The sequence below is a fragment of the Gnatocerus cornutus genome, chromosome 2 (genome assembly GCF_029298725.1).
Source record: "Gnatocerus cornutus isolate USDA-ARS CGAHR chromosome 2, icGnaCorn1.1, whole genome shotgun sequence".
Taxonomy (NCBI): Eukaryota; Metazoa; Arthropoda; class Insecta; order Coleoptera; family Tenebrionidae; genus Gnatocerus; species Gnatocerus cornutus.
The window spans coordinates 4714240-4737152 of NC_142234.1; the positions used below are offsets into that span (position 1 = coordinate 4714240).

General features: G+C 36.7%; 3 protein-coding genes across 6 annotated transcripts; 2 read left to right on the top strand and 1 right to left on the bottom strand.

Annotated features, from left to right (window-relative positions):
• Positions 1-142: 142 nt before the first annotated feature.
• On the top strand, positions 143-22014 carry Pkn (serine/threonine-protein kinase N). Of its 3 annotated transcripts, none has more exons than XM_088031441.1 (13): positions 143-441; positions 10204-10534; positions 13346-13581; positions 13637-13858; positions 17596-18101; positions 18157-18322; positions 18376-18564; positions 18614-18817; positions 18902-19060; positions 19576-20286; positions 20337-20444; positions 21070-21210; positions 21262-22014. In XM_088031441.1, exons 1-13 carry the CDS (start codon positions 421-423, stop codon positions 21403-21405), a joined length of 3138 nt encoding a protein of 1045 aa, XP_087887567.1. In that variant the 5' UTR covers positions 143-420; the 3' UTR covers positions 21406-22014. The 3 variants fall into 3 exon arrangements, with proteins under 3 accessions (XP_087887567.1, XP_087887566.1, XP_087887568.1); XM_088031440.1 differs by lacking the exon at positions 143-441 and adding an exon at positions 5816-6049; XM_088031442.1 differs by lacking the exons at positions 143-441; positions 18902-19060 and adding an exon at positions 5816-6049.
• On the top strand, positions 13865-17685 carry LOC148178237 (uncharacterized). Its single transcript, XM_088031443.1, has 3 exons — positions 13865-15452; positions 16110-17542; positions 17596-17685. The coding sequence occupies exons 1-2, from the start codon at positions 14475-14477 to the stop codon at positions 17460-17462; spliced, it is 2331 nt and encodes a 776-aa protein (XP_087887569.1). The 5' UTR covers positions 13865-14474; the 3' UTR covers positions 17463-17542; positions 17596-17685.
• On the bottom strand, positions 21935-22910 carry Tsen15 (tRNA splicing endonuclease subunit 15). 2 transcript variants are annotated; one of them, XM_088031445.1, is made up of 4 exons: positions 22833-22910; positions 22702-22783; positions 22499-22652; positions 21935-22228 (listed from the first exon to the last, which is right to left on the bottom strand). In XM_088031445.1, exons 1-4 carry the CDS (start codon positions 22851-22853, stop codon positions 22012-22014), a joined length of 474 nt encoding a protein of 157 aa, XP_087887571.1. In that variant the 5' UTR covers positions 22854-22910; the 3' UTR covers positions 21935-22011. The 2 variants fall into 2 exon arrangements, with proteins under 2 accessions (XP_087887571.1, XP_087887570.1); XM_088031444.1 differs by having other exon boundaries at positions 22487-22652.
• Between the last annotated feature and the right edge of the window lie 3 nt (positions 22911-22913).

The following is a 22913-nucleotide window of genomic DNA, read 5'->3' on the forward strand; positions in this document are numbered from 1 at the left end:
TTGACAAGTGCATTAAAATCAAGCTACCTGTTCTTCAGCTTTGAAATTTTCCGGTCATGATTCGAGCTTGTTTTTCCGACTTTATCCGAGCACCTGTTGTACCCAATTCACTTGAATTCACCTTCCACAACACAGAGAGACGAATGTGTATCTTCATCTCATGTTATCGACTAGCCAGCCAATGAAAATAAAATATTTCAGTCGCGTTGCGCCGGCAAAACAGTGTGCGTGTATGCGTCGTAATGTGATATGTACAAAAATCGTGGCCAAATATTTATATAATTAGCTTAAACTATTTTAATAATCGTTCATCGAGTCTTTTAGTTCATATGTGCGTTTACTTCAATGCCGATTTGTGTCTTTAAAACGCCAACAATTCGTCCGAATTCCACATTTGAGTGATGTAAATTTGGATTCAAGATGGCCGACTCTTATTACCAGGTGAGAAACAATTATGTATTTTTATTGTTATCTCGTTGTTAATAGTCACTATTAACACTGAGTTTTAAATTGTGACGGGTCAATAAAACGCTAATTGATGGCTAAATGATCGGATTTGTTATCGACTTTCTAGGTTATCATATTTGACACTTGCATTAATAGGTTATAACTTATAATACGAAGGGGTAAACAAATTACCCTTAATTGACTCAATTGCTACGAGCCACGGTGCATCGAGTTATTTCGCAGTGTCTGGCTTTTGCTGCAGTTTTATTTAGACGGAGAGTTATTTAGTTGTGGTTATCCCTGCTCTCAAGGTTAATGTCTTTTAAATAAATAATTGGCAATAAAGGTTCGGACATTAGTGCCGATCCAGAAAGAACTAACTGAACGCAGTTACGAAATCCATTAATTAGTGAGAACTTTAAACCAAATATGAACAAAATTAACATTGCAATCAGTGCATCGTATTAGGGCTTTATTGCATACAATGCGTGTGTTTAATTCAGCCTAATGACCATAAGAAACGGGAAAAACAAAGAAAACAACTAAAGGAAATGTATGACAGATAAATATGGAACTTATTATCACATGCTACTTCATTAAAAATGCCAATTTCATGCTGTAATTTGTTGTATGTTCCATTTTGCTTCACGTTCAAGAACGTTTCTTCATTTAAATTACAAGGATTTCAATCTGCAACAGGTTGTTGAATTACATTGAAGCAGTCTACAGGGTGATTCATGTCAGTGTTAATCATCAGGGACTTGATGTCGTTTCAGACATGATTCGGTTCAATTTAAAAGTTGACAAACTTGTGACAATTAAAAAAACCGTTGTTTTTTTATGTGAAAAAAGTTGCTTTGATTTTTATATTTTCACAAATGTTTTGATCTACATGTGCCATCTTTGATTAATATGGATGACCTTGTATATTTTTTATAAATGACCACAGCCGAAATACCATCGGTGGGCAAAAAGTCATTCAAATGTCAGTGTCAAAACGTTTTGGAAATCGAATGGAAGCTAATTTTATAGCCGAGTTTACCTTTTGAGACGGTGGCAAGACAAGAAACAAATATCGCTGTATTCTCGTTGTCAACAAAATAATTTTTTTGAACTTAAAAGATTATCTAGTTGCCATATGTGTACCAGTTTTTATATGTCCACTCGTTTTCAATAAAATCACGTTCACTTTAAATATCAAGTCGCAGCATTTTGATGTTTTTCAGCTATGTAACAGTAGGTTTTCTTGAATCAAACTGTGAAATGTCACTATTATTTTTGGCGTTTTAATTAATTTTTGAATCTGTCAATGTTAAGATGAAGGCCAACTTAATTTAGGTGTACGGGAATTTATTGAAACTATTTGGGCATCATATTTTTGTCAATTTTTAAAACTTGATGATTGGCTGTCAGCTATGACACAATTAAAAGTGGCGGTTCTGAGAACATAAGGGTGGGATTTACCTTTATGAAAATTGGTTCACATTGATGTTGTGGCAGCAACTGTACATGAGGTATACATTTGTGTCGTGTACATTCCTATATGTGACCATTTGCAAAACAATAGTAGATTACATACCGAACCGGAAAGTTCAGCATTCTTCTTTAGCGAAAGATTGTTCACAGTCAGCCGGAAGGAACAATTCCTCGAAAATCAGAGTGGAACTTCCACCGAGGTGTGTATACTATTTTATTCACAATCGAACAGATTTAACAAGATTTTATAGAAATAAACATTTGTAATCTGCTGGAGAAAGAGACAGGATTTACTAAAGATACCTACAATAAATAGTGTTGTTTCTATAAATGATACTGTGTAATTTCACTTACTTTTTTTATAAAAAATTACTTTCCTGGCATTTGGAGGTCGGGAAGAGGGCATTTTCCGACCGGTCGCTCACTTTCTAACTTTTAAAAACTTAGGAAATCATAATACAGTGATGGCCAAAATAAAGTGGTAGAGTTTTTGAACGACATTGTAATCTAGGCCAAAAATTAAACTGTTGGAACTACTAATAGGACGTTATCATAACTACCAATACTAGGCGCTTAAAAATTATTAACCTACAAGGAGTAATCAGTAAAGGTGTTTTGTATATTTCGGGTGCATTTCAAAGTACTTCAAAGAAAACAACCTAATCACTGTAAAAATTGTCTACAATTATAAGCATGCATCAATGTCGTTTGTTTCTTTTGTTTATTAATGTCGTTGGTAAGCCTACAATAATTATCATTATGCCTACTTTGAAAGCCCGTTTTACACAGCCCAATTTTAAAAAAAATGTGCTTCATGATTTGTACCACTTTATTTTGGCCGTCACTGTATATTTATCAGTTGATTGTGAAATAAACACACGTGGAAATAACAATAAGGTCTTGTCACTAACTTAGTTACATATTGATATACAGACTGTCCCAAAACGCTCACACATTTTGTTAATGGGAAATTCTCCATCAAAATTTGACAGGCAACTTAGCAGCATTGGATAATAGAAAACTCATCTCAGGTTTTCATGAAGAATTTCCCATTTAAAGGAAGTGCCAGAGTTTTAGAACACCTGTACAAGCATTGCAAAAAACTGTAGTCAGTGTATCGATTTAGGGTTTATTCTGGAAAATTCGTGTGACGTGATAAGGATTGATGTTCTGTATGAGTAATATTTTATCTATTTACTGGTTATTTTACATACATTTCAATTAAATTTTGTCGTTTTGTTGATCGAAGTGTTGCGTAAATGTAGACGTAGATAAGTGAGATAACGTACATTTCATTTTAAAGTGAGTAAAAAAATTTGAGAATGTCTAACGCACTATCGTCATTTTTCACCTTACTCGATTGTGTATCCAGATTTAACAATCAAAAATCGCTTTGTTTTAAGTCAAGTACATATATAACATTTGAGAGCACTTCTATAAATAAGATCAATAAAATTGTCACTTCTTTAAGTAAATTTTACACAATTTAATATTGGAAAACTGGACTGGAAATTGATAGTATGTATTTAGTAACCCAACGAAAAATTGTAGTAAATTTAACTAAAATATGAGATTTCTTTCTCTGTCTGAAACCTAAAAACGAATTAAATTACTTTATGTGGCTTCATACTTAGTTGTTCGGCTTTCTGACAAGAATTTCCACTGAATTTGCAACGAAAGGGAAAATCGTTTCAGTTTCTTGAAGTAATGTAATTGCAAGGTGAATGTTAATAGCTGATCTACTGTCTATTCTTTCTTTTTTATTATTAAATTGCTTAAAATAATACGTTCTTTTTGCAAAGTCATTGCATTTAAAGTGCACTTCAGAACTCGAGATTGAGTAAGTAAATTTCTTTCAGTGAAAAAAGCAACTATAATTTTTATACATTGAACTTTTTCAATCAATTGTTCTTCTGTTATCATTATCAGTATGTTACATATCTCAAAATATTTTTCAAGTAAGCGTATTGTTATTTCTAATTATTTGTGTCTTATATGTGAACACACTTCAAAAGCTGTCGTTACTTTAGAATTATTCATTCTGTATCGAAAATTATTCTTAGCGACTCTTCAAAAACATCCGGATAAAAGGTCCACAGCACTTCCGCATTGAAATTTTCAAGACAGTACCGCTAGGTTCTACGAAACTGACACGACAATAAATTTGAACCTCACCTTACTAAATCAGCTTATTTTATTCCAAACAAGATCATAAATGACAAGCAATAATTTAATTAGATATACTTTAATGAAACGTACGGTGACCGACTGTGTTTATATTTTGCCGTCCACATTGTATGCAAATATAATAACATTATGAGATAGCAATTGAGTGAGTTTTTCCAAGAAATTTCATATCACCGCGGATAACTCAAGTTAAACCCAAGTTTCTGCATAATGTGAGTCATTTTTGTAGAAAAAATTACTATCTGTTCTGGTCATGTATGGTTGCATAATAAGGTCAATTGCCATTTCATTTTACCATTCATTCAAAGTAAAGAATTCAGATTTTTGACTGACATCTCGAATCATCACTTAACTGTTGTTTTTAGTGTATTTATTGAAATTCAGTAACGGCACGAATTTATCTCAGAATTTAATGGGGGCATGCAAAACTGATCCGTCTCTGGAAGGGGCCTGCGCTTGGATATCGAACTCCTTTTACCTTTTACTGCTTTGAACATTGTTGCGTTGTGTTTGATGTGTACCCAGAATTAAGGTTTACTTGTCTCTTGAAATGTAAATATTTTTACAACCTGTGACCAGTGACTGTGTTACTTTGCGAAATGGTTGATTTTATTTAAAGAAAAAACAGAATTGGCAGTTTGCGTTATTATTTTAAGATGGGTGAGAATTAAAATCATATTAAGTAATGTTGATTTATGTTCAAATTTGTCAAGTGTATAAAGTCCAAAAATGACTAAACACAACAGCAGAAATACTTTAATCTTATCTGTATCCGAAGGTAACCGAAATCCATCAAGTATTTGTTTAAATGGAATATTGCTCAACTTTCACTGGTTCGGTCTAAAGAGAATCTAGTGGTAAAAAATTTCACTGTCACGGTCGAGATCATAATGTGCAGCGACTGTTCAAACATTGCACAATTTGTGTTTATTTTTTTTTGGGTTTATTCCTTTTATTTTACTCTGTTCAGTTTTAGTTTCTTAATTTGGCCATATAAAAAAGTTTGTTCTTCTTCATCTTAGGATAATGAGTGACATATGATAATTTAATTTAACTTGTACCTCAGATTGACCCTAATGACTAACACAATGTGGGTATTATCATGTACTGTATGATTCAAAAAAAAATCTATGACCCAATAAAAAAATATTTTTAGAAGATTTGAACAGTATCGTATTTGAAGTTTTCTTGAATACACCTTAAAGTATGTTGTGGAAAGTTGATTTCTAGGCTTGTTTGAAAGGTACAGGAGGTTATTGCAAATTTATAGTCAAATGCAACTTGTTGAATAATGTGATTATCTAGTATTTCTTAAGTAAAACTTCAAAGCTGAGCTGCACATTATACATTTTAATTAATTAAAATAACACGATAACAATAATTATCACTAAATAAATTAATCTACGTTGTCACGACACGATAAGTTTGAAATGTTAATTACAATATGACAGCTCTGTTGATCTGAGCAGATCTCACATACCACACTGGTTCAGCTCATCAAAAATTCGCGGACACTGCCTGGTGTCCACGAACTCTATGCTTTTGTAAATTCGGACAATCTCGAATATCTTGACGCCAGTCGATTCATCACCTTCTTCTGGTAACCCCAACTTTGATTCAGCGTGAAGAATTCTAATTCAATTGCAAGAAAGTCAACCATTTCGCATCATCTGTCTGAATGTAACGCAAATAATGGTAATTACAGTGGTGCAAGCTGAGAACTTTCTAAAATGATGCATTATGTGAATTGGTATAATCGTCAGTGACAACGGAAAGAAATACTCGTCAAAATGAAAGTGTAAAGTTTTGATAGGCGAAGTGTTAAATTAGGAACATGCTCGTTCTGAAAAAAAGTGGAATACAAGCGGATTCTCATCATCATCACGGGCATGTTGGGTCCCTTAGTGCAGTTAATGGCTGTATGAAGCAAAAGAATTTGGTGAGTTTTTGGTCGCAAGTGGTTTTGATTTTATTTTGTCTTCATTATTCAAAAAATAAATTAGAATTGCTCGTTCTTATTTGTTTTTTTTTCTTTTTTGCGTTGTAGTTTTTTGTGTTGTAGTTAGATTCATATGTAATAAAATAAGCAAATGACAATTCAATTTTTATTACGCACACACATTTTCAGTTCTTCTTATTTCTGCTTCTTATTCTCATTGAAAGTTTTCTAATCTCACCTGCTACGTCTCCATTTTTATTTACATTCTTTCTTGATGGACTGACATATCCTGCTGCTTGTACGTCTAAGTAGTTTTCTTTCTGTCGTTTTTCTTAAACATCGCACTTCCTGGTCCAGTTTAAAAGTCTTGTATTGTTTGAAATGTTAACATCGGTTTGAACCACAATGATAAATAAATCGAAATTGAACTTTTATTATTTTCTTTAGTTCAAAAGGAAACAGTCACATCATACAGTCGTCAGTGCTTTTTTTGTATTTAACTCAAGACCACCGTAAAAGTTGATTTCCTGTCCGTGCATGTCTACCTGTAGTTTTTACATCCGGTTACGACGATAAAATATAAAGACGTCGAACAAGATTCTAGAAAAGAAACCGATTCGAAATAAAAACAAGCCACTCATTTGGATTAAGAGACTTACCTTGATGCTTCTTAATTCAATTAAAACTGACTTGCGCAGATTTCGTGTGATTGCGTCAATACGGTGTTTTATGCATTATATTATTACGATGTATGTTTCTCCCGTGTGAAAGTACTTTGAGATAATGGTAATGAGTCAAATACAGTGTGTGGAACTACATTGTGTTTTGTATTAAGCATGTGTATTTATTATGTTACCAAGTACGTATAAGGAGTAAACGAAAAAAAAGGCAACGCTAATTACAGCTACAGTTGCGGATTTTTTTGGTGTTAATGTGAGCGAGATACACATCTGATTTGATTGCCAACGGAGATCATTTCGTTGGTTTTAAGTTTGAATTGGTGAAAACTATCTTGGGAATATTTAGAGAATAATGTTAGACATCCAATAAATAATAAGCACCCGACTTTGGTGGAGCTAAAGACTATCTATTACATACAAGCTGTCTTTTGTTCGCTTTCAGACAATAGTGCTTTGAGGTAAAACAAAACAACGGTAATTGAATTTAGACTGTATTATATTTCACGACATGGTGCGTCCTAACATCGATTTTTGGGTGTCTCGGAGCTAAAAGTGTCCTTTGTGTTATTGTTTCCAAATGTATGTATAAACAGTTTGAAAATAGCCGGTGGATACGATGAAAAGGCTACCGATAAGTGCCTTGTGTTTATTTACATTCGCTATTTGTAATCACACATTTAGATTCAATTAAATCAACACGGGGCTACATTCTATTGAAAATGCCGCTCCAGTTGGGTTCGTGATGGAAATAAGGGACTTGTTGTAATTTTAAATCTTCAATCTAAATAATGACTTTTAAAGAAATTTTATTGTTGTAAACATAAGAGCTTTACACTTTATTCACAGAATTTATGCCAGATGCACCGACGAAAGAAGTATTTTAAACAGTTCGACTGGCATTTTGAGTTTCTCGGAAAGAGGTGCATCTACTTCTAATTGCATTGCACAGTTTAAATTTAATTTAGAACAAGCAAGGAACGTATTTTTGGTAATTTTTATCGTATTGACTTATTCTTTATCTGTATGTATTTGTTTGTTGAACGCTTGGTTTACAGCCATCTACACAGTATTCGACGTTTGTTCAACAACGTATTACTGAAGTAGGCGTTACTTGTTAGTTATAGTAAAGTCGTGTCGTTAGTTGTCTGATATGACAGTGATCTACTTATTTATTAACATTAATTCGGAATCAAAATGGAGAGATGCAACTTTTAATGACTTTAGATTTTATTACAGGAGAGCGTAAAACATTATTTTGCTGACATTGATTGGCGGAAACACAATCACATGTTACTTTAACATGATCTTAAGATCTTAAGTCAATCGAAATCAAAGATTTAACTTAGGTTCTATAAACTGGTCCTAAGATCTTGTTATGATTGAGAAACAAAATGTTTCAAAACGTAGGATTTAGCTGGCAATTAACATTTCTCAGTGTTTATTTAAGGTTGAATTCTTGATAAATGAACTTTTGAAATTTTAAGATGACAAGGTTGGCATCATTGTTACAATGGAACCCCTCATATCTGGCCGTATAATCCGAGGATTCATAAATACAAGGCTAAAAATATATCGAAATAGAGAAAATGTTCTGTTATTAGCTTTGTTTATAACTGATTCATACCAAATAACGAAAATATGGACAAGAATATAAGGAAAAATAAATCAATTGAACATTTATTTGTACTTAAAATCGGTGAATCTATCATTTGTTGCTTCAAAATTAAACTTCTTTGCGACGAACAAGTTTTCTATTAAGAAGGCTTGTGTTGACTTGGAAATAACGAAAAGCGATGACTAAAATTTTGGATCTTTTTTGTTTTCTGTAGGACAGTGAAGGGATATGAACATCAGGTAATTATCTAAAAGTGGTGAAGATTTCAAGTCCAGCTTTCTTCCATTTGTATTTTAATTTTCTATTGTTAGATTCTCTTGGTTCTTACGAAATAAAACCACTGAGAACTGCAGCACATTCATCTGTGAAATAACCACCGGACGCATTAGCAGTTATAAAATCAAATAAATATATCTGGTTGAGATCAGCAGAAACATCGACGCGACCCACGCATAACGCGTCTATTTACTAAATGATGTAACTGATCTAGATTTACTTAAGTAATTATGTCTTCTGAAGGTATCTACTCGATTTTTATAGTCTCATTTGCGCAACAAAGGTAAACAATAAAAATTTAGCACCTTATCTTTTTACACTTCATCAAGTTCATTTGAGCGAATTAGTGGTTAGGTGTTTTAAGAAGATCGGGTTTGCTTTTTGGTAGTATCGCGCGAACAATGAACGAAATTGTGGATACCATATTTATTATTTTTTTATCTTTATAACAACGTTATCTGTTTATCTGATTTGAACTATTGGTTATTCACTCGTTTTAGTGTTGTACTGGTGGAAATTCAATTCCGTGTTGTGTTTGGTGGACATGTGGATATTGGAAAGAGCTTGTGGACAAAATAATTACGATGTTAGTATGGTGATAACTAAAGAATTCTAGTTTAGTAGTTCAATATTTGATTTGCTCGTGCGAAAGGAAGTGAAGACAAGGTCAGATATTTATGTAATCTAAATACCTACCTAATTCTGAATCAGAATTCTATAGCTGGGGAGAAAGTTGCTATTTCCTCCCTTAGTACAATACAATAATCGTTGAGAAAAATAGTGAAGGAAGGTGATGTGCATCACTAAATACCACGGAAACACGGAAATGGAAAAATGCAGAAGAACTTCTTGCATTTTTTTAAATAATATTTGCACGCATTGCTTTGTTGCAATCGTGAGTATTGTCGGTACCAGATAAAATATTTTAGCGCTACGTTGGTACGGTATCATGTGATAGTGATTCATGGTAATGTTTATTTTTGTAAATTTTTCAACGGCAGCGTCGAATTGTTTTCAATTTATCGCCTTTATCACATTCCAACATCTCATTATCTATCGTTCATTTACTGATCCTTATGTCATTCACTGAGTGATAATTTGGGAGTCAAATGACTCAATGTTTGAATTTTTCATGTTACTGCATTTATTTTTCGCTGCTCTGCGGTATTTTTAGTTGAAATGTTGTCGAAGCCTACGTTTCCGCCTACCACAAAATTCTTGTGTAGATTTTAAGGTAATCGCATAGGAATATACCAGTTTTGGTGGCTGATGAAAGTGGAATCGTTTGCATCGAAGCTCCGTATAAATAACCAAAAACCATATGAGGCTTTAACAAGAAATGTGTTGGTAACTCTGCTTTTCTTACAGATGATTGGACGGAAATCTTAAATTATATTACGCAAACGTTACAGCTAGAAAACAATAAAGTCCGAGTCTGGGTTGTGCCCAAAATTGTCCTCTTTCTCAATTGGTTTTTAAATTTAACGATGCATTGTGTATGTCTGAACAATGACTGCACATCTTCATGTGTGTGTGAACGTGGGAGGAAATCTTCACTTTTGTCATGTCGTTTTTTGTTACAGGGTGACTACATAAGACACCCAGTCCTTTACGAACTTTCTCACAAGTATGGCCTACCGACAGACAACATCTCCGACTCTCAACTTTCTGGTAAATTAGAAGAGTTGAAGGAAATTATCCGGAGGGAGATTCGGAAAGAGCTGAAGATCAAAGAAGGTGCAGAAAAACTAAGGGGAGTCTCCACGGATCGAAGATCCTTGAGCCACGTTGCTACAATTGTCAAAAATTCCAATTGGAAATTAGCAGAGTTGAAAAATGAACTTAGCGAGCTGGAATCACAAATTATACTTTCTCAGGGACAATCGACACCATCCACACCGTCATCAAATGGGGGTATGTTCAATGAATTTAAAGCGTCTTGATTTAAGTCTTCTGCTAATGGACAAAGATACTTGCGACATCAACAATGTAATAGCCGTAATCTCGTAATTTAAATCGAGCTTCAAAACAGGAAGCATCTTGTTGTAGCGTACGTGAACGGAAGGAAATTTATTTTGGTTGTGGGTGGAATGCATTTCTGCAATGCCGTCATAATATGTCCACGGGGTGTTTATTTAAATAATTATTTACTACTTATAATTATTTAATTATTTTGTTTACATAAAATTTTAAGCTTATGCGAATGAATGGAACTTTAGAAACTGACTATAATCTTAATTTGATAGTTTTTCTTTAGAAACGGGCGTTATTAGACACGTAGTAATCGTAAATTGTGGTAAACGGGTAATTAAAGTGAGAGCAAGTTAAAAAATGAATTAATTACTTAGTTTTTATAGTCAATATAATATTCTACGGATTGATGGGCAACGAAATATAATTGCAATTTAAATTTTTCCTGCTTTCTGCATCAGCAGGTAAACTTTTTTTTATTAATTATACAGGGCATGTTTTTAGTGCTAGTTTTTAGAATTACCTATTTGAGACTGATTTGTTTTAAGGAAAACTGGGAATTGAGGGCGAAAGCAGTAATAAAACTACAGATAATGTTAGATGCAGATATTTATTACCATAAAAGTGGGTACCAAAATGTATCAACAGGTGAATACTAATGTTGTTCTAAATAACTGTTTACAGTACAAGTGCATGTACAGTACAAGTGTATGATAATTGTATAAAATCTGGTAAATTTGTATGCACGTCTGTCAGGAAAATCAATGTAATTGTATTTTATTACAATAATTTAAATGAGCTTTGTAATACATTGCTTTGAGCTTCATCGAGTGCAAACAAGTATGAGTATGTATTGGAAAAAAAACCTGATCACGAGCTGCATTCAAGAAGACAATAATAATGTAAAAGTGATGCTTAAAATGATTAAGAAGATCTCTCAATATGACGACAATTAAACATCAACACGATTGTAGTTTCACAACTTCAACAGCGACATTACATCATACGCACCATTGTAATGTTATCATGTTGACATCAAATAAAATGACATCATTATTGATGGGGCTTCCATTAGTAGTTTTTTCGATAAACAGTCGTGTACCATAAATACAAATACCATAAAACGGCATTTGGGGCAATTACCAAATAAATCCGTTTCATAGTTCTTAAAGGATACTTAAAAAGGTAGCGCAACTTGAAAGGAACACGTGGTCGTTGATCGAATCTATTTATTGTAAAAACCGTTTTATTATTTCTTTAAAATGCACACTGAGATAAATCAGATGCTCCTTTGGCCCCCTCGTATTTTAGGTACAGTTTTATCTGTCCAAAAGTCGTGTGCGCGTACGTGTTAACGGGATCTCCAAGCTTGCAGATAATTGTTATTATCACATAGCTGGTGTTGCAACAACACGATCTCGACGTGCACGTCGCCGTTGATATTTATCTTTTCCTTTCGTCCGTACCTACATATCGCGTCCGCCCACTCAGTCGTGCTCTGAACCTCAACCCTTCTTTTCTCTTGTCGAAATCAGTAGCGGCGTGTATTCCAAGGTCACTGCACCAGGAGCTCGAGTCGCGACGTAACGGTCCACCTCTCATTCCGCAGATGCTTGGGTCTGTTTTTCGCGGTCGCGGGATCCTCCATTCTTGGGAAAATGCGATGTCCCCGATTGCGGAGAAAGAGGTAGAAAAAGATTCGGATTGTGAACAATAACACTCCTTTTTTAACGAATGCGACTCTGAGGCAGTGCATATATTTTTGACCGCAATAATTCGCTCAAGGCAAAAATTCCGAACGAGTCAAGAGCAATGAACTTGGGGATCTAATCGATTACGCGGCCTTTGACAATGACTCTTTCACTCATTTGCAAACGTTTGCGGAGATCAGACGATTCATTTCATATGCATACAAGTGGAATTTATGGCATACATTTTGAAAGGGTAAAAGTTCAGCGAGGGTTTACCTACATAATAGTAAAACATGCGCATGGAATGAATGGATTTTGTTTTTACATTCATACTTGCAGTGTACATTCTTGACATTACCATAATACAATTTATTTGTAAATTGCTAGGTATTTGAATTAATCAATTGGTTGCGAAAGTTATGAATCACAACGCGACCTATAACTTGCAGTTGTACACTTTTCGAGGATTTGTTGTCTCCAGAATTATATTGTTAAAAATAGCTAAAAACATTGTAGCACACATGTGCATGGCGAAAAGTTCGTTTTCAGACGAGTAAATACCGTTCCAGTGCCAAACATGTGCGACACGGTAATTATAATTATAGTAAACTACATCTAGTAAAGGGAACAGGTCTTTTTAAGCAGAGTATACAGCATAACATATATGAGGATAACAAGGTGTTAACAAGAAAACCACTAATTTTTAAGTTTAGAATTTAAAATGAAGACATTTTTATGAGAATGAGATGACATATTTTCAAATAATTTAATAACATGTTGTGTGTAGATGTCGTTCTATTGTTCTCAACTTGTCGCAACTTTTTCTCACGAAATTGCAACAATAAGATAGCAACTTGACATGAAAATATTTTTTGTCGCATTCTCTTCCTCAATATTAGAAATATTCTTCAATTATCCTTTCATCTCTCCATCCTTCCATCATCTTCTTTCGTCATTGTTGGTAACTAGATTTAAGTTCAGTGTTTTGCCGCACTTTTTTATCGCATATTAGATTAATTCTTTTATTTTTGGTTTTACTATTAAATAGGACACTTGTTTGCAGATAGTATACCACGATCCACCCTAGAAGGCCATAACAATGATAAACTCAACACGAGTCAGTATACCAAGATAGAAAATTTAGAAAGACAATTAAATATTGAACTGAAAGTCAAACAAGGAGCTGAAAATATGATTCACAGCATCACCGGGAAAGACAAGAAACTTTTATCAGAAGCTCAACAGATGCTCCAAGATTCTCGAAAGAAAATAGAGTACCTAAAAATGAAAATAATCAAGGTAAATTACATATTAAACTCGTGGGGCATAAATTTCTTACTATTTTGATTTATAGTTGAGACATGACATTGATTCCAAGCAACGTGGAATGATTCACGATGTTACCGCTAATGGTGATGTTAACCATGGCGATATCGAACCGCCTTTAGAAGAACGTATAGACGATTTGAAACATAGATTAAGGGTCGAAGCGGCGGTCGTGGAAGGTGCCAAAAACGTGATAAAACTTTTACAGAACGGAAGCAAGGATAAGAGCGATAAGAAAGCGCTTTCTGAGGTAAGTTTCTAGTATTTTAACAACATCTTGCGTTTAACGAAGGAACTACGCGACTCGGTAACTACCTATAACTGTATGTTTACATAACGTGATGTGGGAAGTACTATTTTTGTTTGTGGACGCACGTTAAGCCACATTTTATTTTATGATGGGAATTGTTGGATTGAGGCGTTGATTTGGCCATTGTGGACGAAGTAACAACGAACGTATCGGGATCATGATGTAAATCATGGGACGTAGAAATAGTCTGGTGTTTGTTGCCAAGACCCAACAGCCGAGTTCAGTTTACGTTCCTACAGATCGCCGGGTGCACGGCCGACTAAAAGTGAGGCCTCCCAATCGAAGCCGAAATCTGGATGCGACTCCGCCACAGTTGTGCCAAGAATACGCTTGTTTACAATTGAATCGAAGTGCATTCTCTGAAACTCGGACAGTTTGAGTTTGTACCCGACGATAATACGTTTTTCGGTGCGTCTAGAGTGCTTGCCAAGGACAATTGCGTCTTACATCGAACGCATCTTGCAGCCCTGTTGGTGAAAACTTGAAAAATGTTTCTCTAAATATAATCTCGTGCGTTTGTGACATAACTAAAAGAGTGCGTGAACGTGAGATATGAATGGTCATGTATGGAAAATCGGACCCGCAGCAACAATGGTCCGTTCACGCGGAGTTTACCATTTCCCATCCAAGGGTTGCAGAGTCGGACAACGCACCACAAGCCCACACCGAACAAGGCGATAATGGAGTTCGCATGACATACACATGGACTTCTCAGGCGAATCAGAACGTCTGGGGGACCCCTCCGCCATCGGGGTCGACGAGCAACCGGTCAACGCACAGCGACACCACCTCCAAATCTTACGGTTTCCAAAAAGGCAATCTTCTTTTTACTTCCACGCCTCCACGGCGTCCGTTCAACTTTGCAGAATCCAATACGAACACGAACAGGCTCGGAGTCCATGATTCAGGCTACGGCAGCGACCTTTTGTCTCCTAACTCATACGGAAATTGTCCAAGAAGACCCATTCAACCGTACAATCGTAAATGTCGCAGCACCTGTAACATAGTACTCTCCACAAACGTCCAGGATGAAAATAGAACGGAAGATACGACAGAATCTATTCATACGCAATGCGGAAGAACTCAAAGTTTGCGATGCCAAACTCCCACTTTACGGTGCGATCGAAAGGACAACTACTACGGTTGCGGTGACCCTTGGTGCCACCATTTGCACTACGGAGATGATTTTGCCTGCTCGGGAAGGTGTTCCCCCGTTCTGGAAACATGCGAAGACTGTCCAAGCGGACAAGGATCCTCAGGAACGTCCTTTAGTACTGTTCGCTGCGAACACACAAGAAACTCCCTACCGAGGGAAAACGAAAATCGTAAAGATGCGTGCGTGCAGACTTTCGAAATGATCGACAAGTGCACGTCGCCTTTTTTAAAAATGGGGAGCTTCAAGTGCGACGATAACAAAGAGAAGAAGGAGAAGAGCTTGAAGAAAAAGTATAACAGTCGCAGAAGAACTGAGCCGATTTTTCTCAGGTCGCAGTCACCGTCATCGATCACACCTGATAGTCTCGATAGCGTGAAGGTAGCCAGCGTTTTGCTTCTGCTTTGAATAATCCTCTTATCACTCTTTTATCAGAGTTACGGTTGAATTATTGGATGTATGCATCATTTTCCTGGAAATCGGGCTGTGTCTGTTATGTGATGATTGCATTTTGAAAAGTAATTACTTTCGAAGTGGATTATTCCAAGTAGACGATAAGGTGAAGTACTTTTATCAAGGGTTTTACGAAATATTCTCCCGGTTAGTCATGAATAATTTTAACAAGCGATTAGTCCAGAATCAATATTTCAATTGCAGCTGACATATTTATGTCATATTTACAGGAATATGGATTTCAACGACCACGCAGCAATGTCTAATGTCATTTAGATTTATGCAAAAGGTTGCTTACATTTTTAAAATAATAGAAATATGGAATGACTAATTTTTTAACATTTATTTAAATATTAGGTGGTCCAAAAGCACATTCATTTAGCTCGAATCTTAATTTTATTTCGTTGTTGCTGTTTCAAATTTTGGTAAAATAGAAATTGATGTCATGACTACATTTCTTATCTTATCATTTTCCGCAGAATTAACAATAGCTGTTCAAATGATCAATCAAACTGCCATAAATTAAAGCCCTTGAAAAAGTACTGCTGAATTTTCCCCAACTGTATCATTTTTACCCCTCTGCAGGGTCAACGTCGAGCACTTCGTTCTCCGAAGCACGGAAAACAAGGAAATTCACCGAAGGATAAAGACTCTTCGACAGATTCAAAGTTGAGCGATGCGTCTAAGAAACCTCGTACCGTTCATATCGATGTGTATTGCACTGGTACTGAGATGGAATCTTCCAGCTCAGATTCATCAGAAAACGAAACAGCGTCTACACCACAGACCGTTTTCGAGTCGGAAAAACTGCGCATTACTCACAAACGTGCCGAGGAGTCACAACTTCCCTACAGCGTTAGAAAATCTAGATCTAAAAGTAAGGAGAAAAATCCTGAACCGGAACGAATGGAAGAGTCTGATTTTGATGACGGTGCAACGACAGCGTATCCTTCGAAAAGAAGTTCGTATTCTACCATCAGGGACTTTTCTTCGAGTATTTCCAGCGTGCCGCAGTCTTGGACGACGTATTCGATGTCGAGTTGTACGGTGCCTGATGATTATGATTCCATCGCGAATACTTCCTGGAAAGACACTTTTTCTGATATTGATAGCTTGTTGCATAGTCGTTCCAGTATTGCTCAAACGGAGAGTTTAGACTTTGTGCCCAGGAAACTATACGAGAAGAACGAGAGTATCGATGAAACTCCAGAAATTGAGTCTTCGAAAGACGTATTGGAAACCCCAAGTACAGCTAGTATACAATGCAGCGATAGTTTCGAGTACGCCAACTCCGAAGACAAGTTACGAATTAAAAAAATGGAGGAGTTTTGGAAGAACAAGACACACCCAAAGCAGTGGAGGTCGCCGCAAACCGAAAGACGGTTCTTACTTCAACAGAAAAAAATCAAAGAATACCTAGAAAAACGTCTAAGCGATAAAAGTCTACCAAAATTTGAATCGCGAGAGTCTGACTCAGAAGGCAGCGATGACTCGGAGAAAGGTTGGACCTTTGTAAAAGACAACAAAAATAAGACTGAGGAGGGTGAGACGCCCCAGCCCACCATATCGTCGTCTAGCAAATCTCCAAGTACTGTTGCAATCCAACAGAAACTGAGCATGGATCCTACTTTAAGAGCTCCTTTTACCATCGTTCCCGGGATTTATACAAATCAACGGGCGATCGCGAAAAAATTCGGACCCATAGTGCCAGTGGTGCGAAAACCGGGACATCATATAGGTCCGGTCAAAAATCCGGACTGTTTGTGCGATCACTGTCAAAGACATTTCTTGAACATGGGGTATCGAGGGCGCACTCGCTCGATGGGCGATCCTCCAGCTTTCGAGGTGCAGAATTGGAAGAATTTCGTGCGGTATCCACCGACCGAGTCCGCGTCGAATAAAAGTGTTCCTTCGCAATTGTGTAGTCACGATTTTTAAGTCGTTTTTGCTTAGTTCTAGTAATTTGAATGCATTTTTATAAGTTTTTTATTTGAATACAATTAGAAGAATTAGTTAAGGTATTAATGTAGCGCCTTTATGTAAGAAAACTGTTACAATTGTGGTGTTTTAGGCCCAGGACAGTTTACGAGCTAGTAGTATGAAGTTGGACTTGCTGAAAAAATCCTTGGAACTCAGAAAAGCCGAACTGCCCTCTGACTCGCCCATTGCCCTTCAGCTCAAAGACGAACTAGCCAATGCTCAAACTTTTAGTCCCTTGTCTGTACATTACACGAGCCTACAACCATTCAAAGAACGCTCCAATGGCAATAAGATGGCCACATCGTCGTCGACGTTTAGTAGATGTGCGGCAGTGACAGGTACTTTAGAAGTAAGACTTATGGGGTGCCAAGACCTTCTCGAGGACGTTCCCGGCAGACCGCGAAAAGATGCAGATGGTGGTTCGAGTCCGATGGATTTGAGGTTTTTTAAAAAAGGTGTCACCGGACGGGGCTCGTCGAAGAGTTACAGTATTAAAGATGAAGTTAGTGAAGACATAATGGCAGTGCTCAAACTTGATAATACGACAGTTGCTCAAACTAATTGGAAACCTTGCTCACAACAGGCCTGGGATCAAAGGTAAAACATTTGAAGTCGAGTTCTCTGCGAGTGAGGCGTTTGTGTTTATTTTCAGATTTTCGATAGAACTGGATAAATCGCGTGAATTGGAAATCGGAATTTATTGGCGAGACTGGCGATCGCTCTGCGGCGTCAAGTTTCTGAAACTAGAAGAATTTATTGATGACGACCGTCACGGAATGGCTCTGCACCTAGAACCGCAAGGTTTATTATTCGCTGAAGTAATTAATTGGCTGTCACTGGAAATTCAGATTTAATATTAATTTAATTTCAGATCAAATTCCTAAATCCCATGATTTCCAAACAACCCAAGTTGCAAAGACAGAAGAGGATATTTAAACAAGTGATGCCGAGGGCGAAACAAATGAACATTAATATAGTGACGTGGGGAAGGTGGATGAAACAATCGTCACGAATACCAAATCGTAGTAATACCAACGTGACACACCCAGATATGCTTCCGGTAATTTTAATTTTAACAATTTTGAGTGTTTTCTACTTGATCGTTTTAGGAGGACCAAGATGAGAAACCGGAAACTCCAGGTGAAACTCCCGATCCACAAGCGTTTGGTTTGGGAGGTCATCGTCCTTTGGGCATAGGAATGGCAGTTCATCCTGAAATACCACCACCGCCAATTCCTACAGTGCCACCTCCAGTTGCCAAAAAGAGGATGACCGTGACGCCGCCACCGGTACCGCCCAGACTTGATCCAGAGGTGAATTATTTTTTTTATGTAGTTCTGGTGTCTCTTATTTTACACAGGTTACACGGTATTATCAAGGCACACTTTAAATTGCAGAGTGCCGCTGCACTAAAGGAGTTTGATTTCTTAGAGGAACAGGAGATGTCTCGTTTGGGACCTCTTCTGATTCCTACTACACCTCCTACACCTGTAGTGCTTCCTGAGCAATTGGTTCCTCCTAGTCCTCAGCCCGTAATTGAGTTTCCAGATGACGAGGTACTTTTGGGTCTTTGTTTGGACATTGTTGGGGCTACTACTAACATCATTGCGTTTTTTGAGTTTTGGCCCATTTCTTTTGCATGATTTACAGCATTTTAGATAACCCATGCATCTCTGGTAGCTAGTCGCTTTAACGCCTTGGTTGCTTGATGGTTGGTGGTTCGACAACAGTAATGTTTTGGTTTAAACTAACTTCATTTTATCTAACACTGTCCATCTGACTGTAGAAATTATTTTAGGTTTACGTTTAGTTCTCACCCATAAATAATATACAGGCTGGTTTTTAAAGGTCATTTGTCAATCGTTAGTTAATGCATGATTATGCACCTGTAATTCATAATCGGCTTAATTATAAAATCTATTTCTAATGACTGGGACCGCAGAGAGATTTCCAGAAATTAGAAAAGGTTTTGTAATTAAGTCGCCAGTGCTGTTTGATCGAAGAAACATTTTTTGCTTGCTTACACTACACCCACCTCGAAATTGCTATGTTTAACTTTGAAATCTTCCAGCCTCCTCTCGAGGCCGCCAACGTGGCGCACCGCCCCGTAGCACGCGAACTGGGCTATAGAGACAGTGCATACGAGTCCCGCCGTCATTCCCAATATACCGGAATGGGTATCGAAAACTTCCGATTAATCAGCGTCTTAGGCAGAGGCCATTTCGGTAAAGTCATCCTATCACAATACCGCAACACCGGCGAATATTTCGCAATCAAAGCATTGAAAAAAGGCGACATCATCGCCAGAGATGAGGTGGAATCCCTCCTTTCCGAAAAACGCATCTTCGAAGTGGCCAATTCCATCCGACATCCTTTCTTAGTTAACCTCTTCGCTTGTTTCCAAACAGATGCTCATGTCTGTTTCGTAATGGAATACGCCGCTGGTGGAGATTTGATGATGCACATCCACGCAGATGTCTTCACTGAGCCTCGAGCGGTCTTTTATGCTGCTTGTGTGGTTTTGGGTTTGCAATATTTACACGAAAATAAAATTATCTATCGTGATTTGAAGTTGGATAATCTTCTGCTGGATACAGATGGTTATGTAAAGATTGCCGATTTTGGGCTATGTAAAGAGGGAATGGGATTCGGGGATAGGACGGGGACGTTCTGTGGAACACCGGAATTTTTAGCTCCGGAGGTGTTGACGGAAACGTCGTACACGAGAGCAGTGGATTGGTGGGGGTTGGGCGTTTTGATATTCGAAATGTTGGTAGGAGAGGTAAGATAGAACGAGCTGTGTGGAAGAAAATCTTAATTGGGCTTTTTTAGTCACCATTCCCGGGAGATGACGAAGAGGAAGTGTTCGATTCGATTGTGAATGATGAAGTTCGTTATCCGAGGTTCCTAACTTTGGAATCTATTGCAATCATGAGAAGGGTAAGTTTTTGGATTTTCGCGTGGAAATTCGTGTTAGATTTTTATAGGCTCTTTGCTTCATTCACACCTTTTGATGTAGATTCTTTAATAAAGTCCAGCTCATTGCTATCAGTCCACTCTCCTATGTAAGTTTTCGAAAATTTTTGGGTGTAAATCTGGCTTTCAATTCTTTGGGGGAAAATTGAAGGTGGTGATTTTTGAGGTTAACACGTTGTCAAAGTTGAGTGTATTAATCAATAATTAATTAAAAATTTGTTGCAAAAGAAAGGTTTCAATAGAAATTTAACAAGTTTTGGCAATCGTGCGTAAGACGATTAGCTTCTAGCATGCTACTATTGCGTCAAGGTCAAATGCTTTTGCTGCCAACTGTTACGAATAAAAATCGCTAGGAGCTGCTGCCAACTTAACTTTTTAATGAGTGGACCGATAGTAATGAGCTCGTTTATTCTCAGTTATCAGAAGCTAAGAATTTCGTAATCTAGGATCTATTGATGTATAAAAAGTAGAGAACTTTGTTAATCTTAGATTCTACCAAATTTTTATGGGTTCTCTTATTAGTTCCTAAAATTTAAAATAAAACACCTTGGTTATATTTGCATTTTCCATAAATCATCGCCTCTTTCAGTTGTTGCGCAAGAGCCCAGACCGCCGGTTAGGTTCCAGCGAAAGAGACGCCGAAGACGTGAAAAAGCAAGCGTTCTTCCGCCACATCTTGTGGGATGAGCTCTTACACCGAAGAATACCGCCTCCGTTTGTCCCCACAGTTGTACGTACCGACCCTATGTAACACTTCAGTACTAACTTTGTAAATTTGCAGCAATCTCTGGAAGACGTGAGCAACTTCGACGAAGAGTTCACATCAGAGAAGCCACATTTGACGCCCCCGAAAGAGCCACGGCCTTTGACGGAACAAGACCAATATCTGTTCAGAGAATTTACGTACATAGCTGACTGGTGCTGACAATAGTTTGTAGATATTTTCAATGAACAACCGTTGCTTTAATTTGAATAAATTACATGAACAAAGCCTTGTATATAAGATCTCAGTATTGAAAGTTCATATGAGGATCGTCGCGGTTCGTACATGCAATTAGTAATTTAACACTGTGGCAAATTAACTAATTAATTCTTGTCACATTGTTAATTTGTCGTGAGACAATAACTTTGAATAGATTTTTTTATTGTGTAAGATTTGTAATTTAGTTAATTGGCAGTTAATTTTCTGGATGTTCTTGTACATAGTTCGTGGTACATACTCTGAAGGTGAATATTACTCATTGCATTTTTTCCAAGTAGAGTCACGTTATTGCTCTTCCAGTATGTATTAAAGACTGTTGAAATTTTATGCAAATTCTTGGGAAGTGCCTGTTTTTAAAATGATCACGCTCATTGTAAATAGTTACTAATCCTAATGTAATCTATTATTTTTTGATGCTTTAACTATATACCTATATGTAAGTTTTAATACCTACAAACATGTATAAGCTGACTTCAGTAAATAATATTTTATTATTTATATTCGTACATCACTAAATATTTACAATGTTATGAATAAAGTCATGTTTATCTATACCGGCTTTTGACTTGACTCCCTTATGGTAACCGGAATGCCACACAGGGCGGCCTCAGTTAATAAGTTTCGATTTTTCCTGACTGCAGTATCCAATTTTTCTTGTTTATTTAATTTCAAGTGTTTGGCACTGCTTTCAGCAGGTTTTTCCAATCCATCAGATATTTGGTAAAAGACACAAGTTGAATCTGAACTCACAAGGGCCAAGAAGACACTACAAATACCATAAAACAACTCGTGGCAATTTATTGATCAGGTTTGCTTTGGAAAAGCAGGCCATCAATTGTTAACTGACTTTTATCAGCGATAATTATTTATAAAGGAGGAATTAAAAACAATGAATAATTATTTACTGACGTGGTTAGTCACCTTTCAACATTTTTAAATAGAAAAATATGACTTTTTTGCCTTAAATTAAGACGTACGGTTTGCGTCATATTTTCCACAGCAGACCTGATCAAAAACTAACTACCTGGAACTCAACTGAAAAAAATCTTGCAAAGTATTGAAACTCAAATCGTCTGTGGAGCACCGCGGCACAAAAACTGAAGCCCCCTCAGACTTCCGTCGTTTGGCAGTAAAATAAAGCTGTTTTAACTGGTCATTATATTTATATTCCACGTCGTGATACCGTTTCACTAAAAACCAATTGGAATATGATTGTGTTGTTCTTTAATAAATTCTAACCTTCACACAGCTCTAAATAGATTTGCACAGCTGCATTGGTGTCTTTATCGCTGACATCTCCCAGTTTCCTAATCTCAGAGATCTGTTTAGGCAATAAAACTTGAAAATCACACTTTTGAATTGAAACTTACCAGTTTTTCCTGAAAAGACATAACCTCAAACACCACTTTTGACAACTAAAGCGTACCGGTAAAGAAGAGACTTATTGTACC

Bases quoted from the DNA above. Each gene is read 5' to 3' on its own strand.
- Pkn (XM_088031440.1), top strand. From the start codon at position 5,945: ATGCTCGTTCTGAAAAAAAGTGGAATACAAGCGGATTCTCATCATCAT. The intron at 13,582-13,636 runs GTAAATTACATA...TTTGATTTATAG, and splicing joins TAAAAATGAAAATAATCAAG to TTGAGACATGACATTGATTC. The intron at 19,061-19,575 runs GTACTTTTGGGT...GAAATCTTCCAG, and splicing joins TTGAGTTTCCAGATGACGAG to CCTCCTCTCGAGGCCGCCAA.
- LOC148178237 (XM_088031443.1), top strand. From the start codon at position 14,475: ATGGTCATGTATGGAAAATCGGACCCGCAGCAACAATGGTCCGTTCAC. The intron at 15,453-16,109 runs GTAGCCAGCGTT...ACCCCTCTGCAG, and splicing joins ATAGTCTCGATAGCGTGAAG to GGTCAACGTCGAGCACTTCG.
- Tsen15 (XM_088031444.1), bottom strand. From the start codon at position 22,853: ATGTCTTTTCAGGAAAAACTG. The intron at 22,653-22,701 runs GTTAGAATTTAT...ATTGGTTTTTAG, and splicing joins CTATTTAGAGCTGTGTGAAG to TGAAACGGTATCACGACGTG. The intron at 22,229-22,486 runs GTAGTTAGTTTT...TGGTATTTGTAG, and splicing joins TTTTTTCAGTTGAGTTCCAG to TGTCTTCTTGGCCCTTGTGA.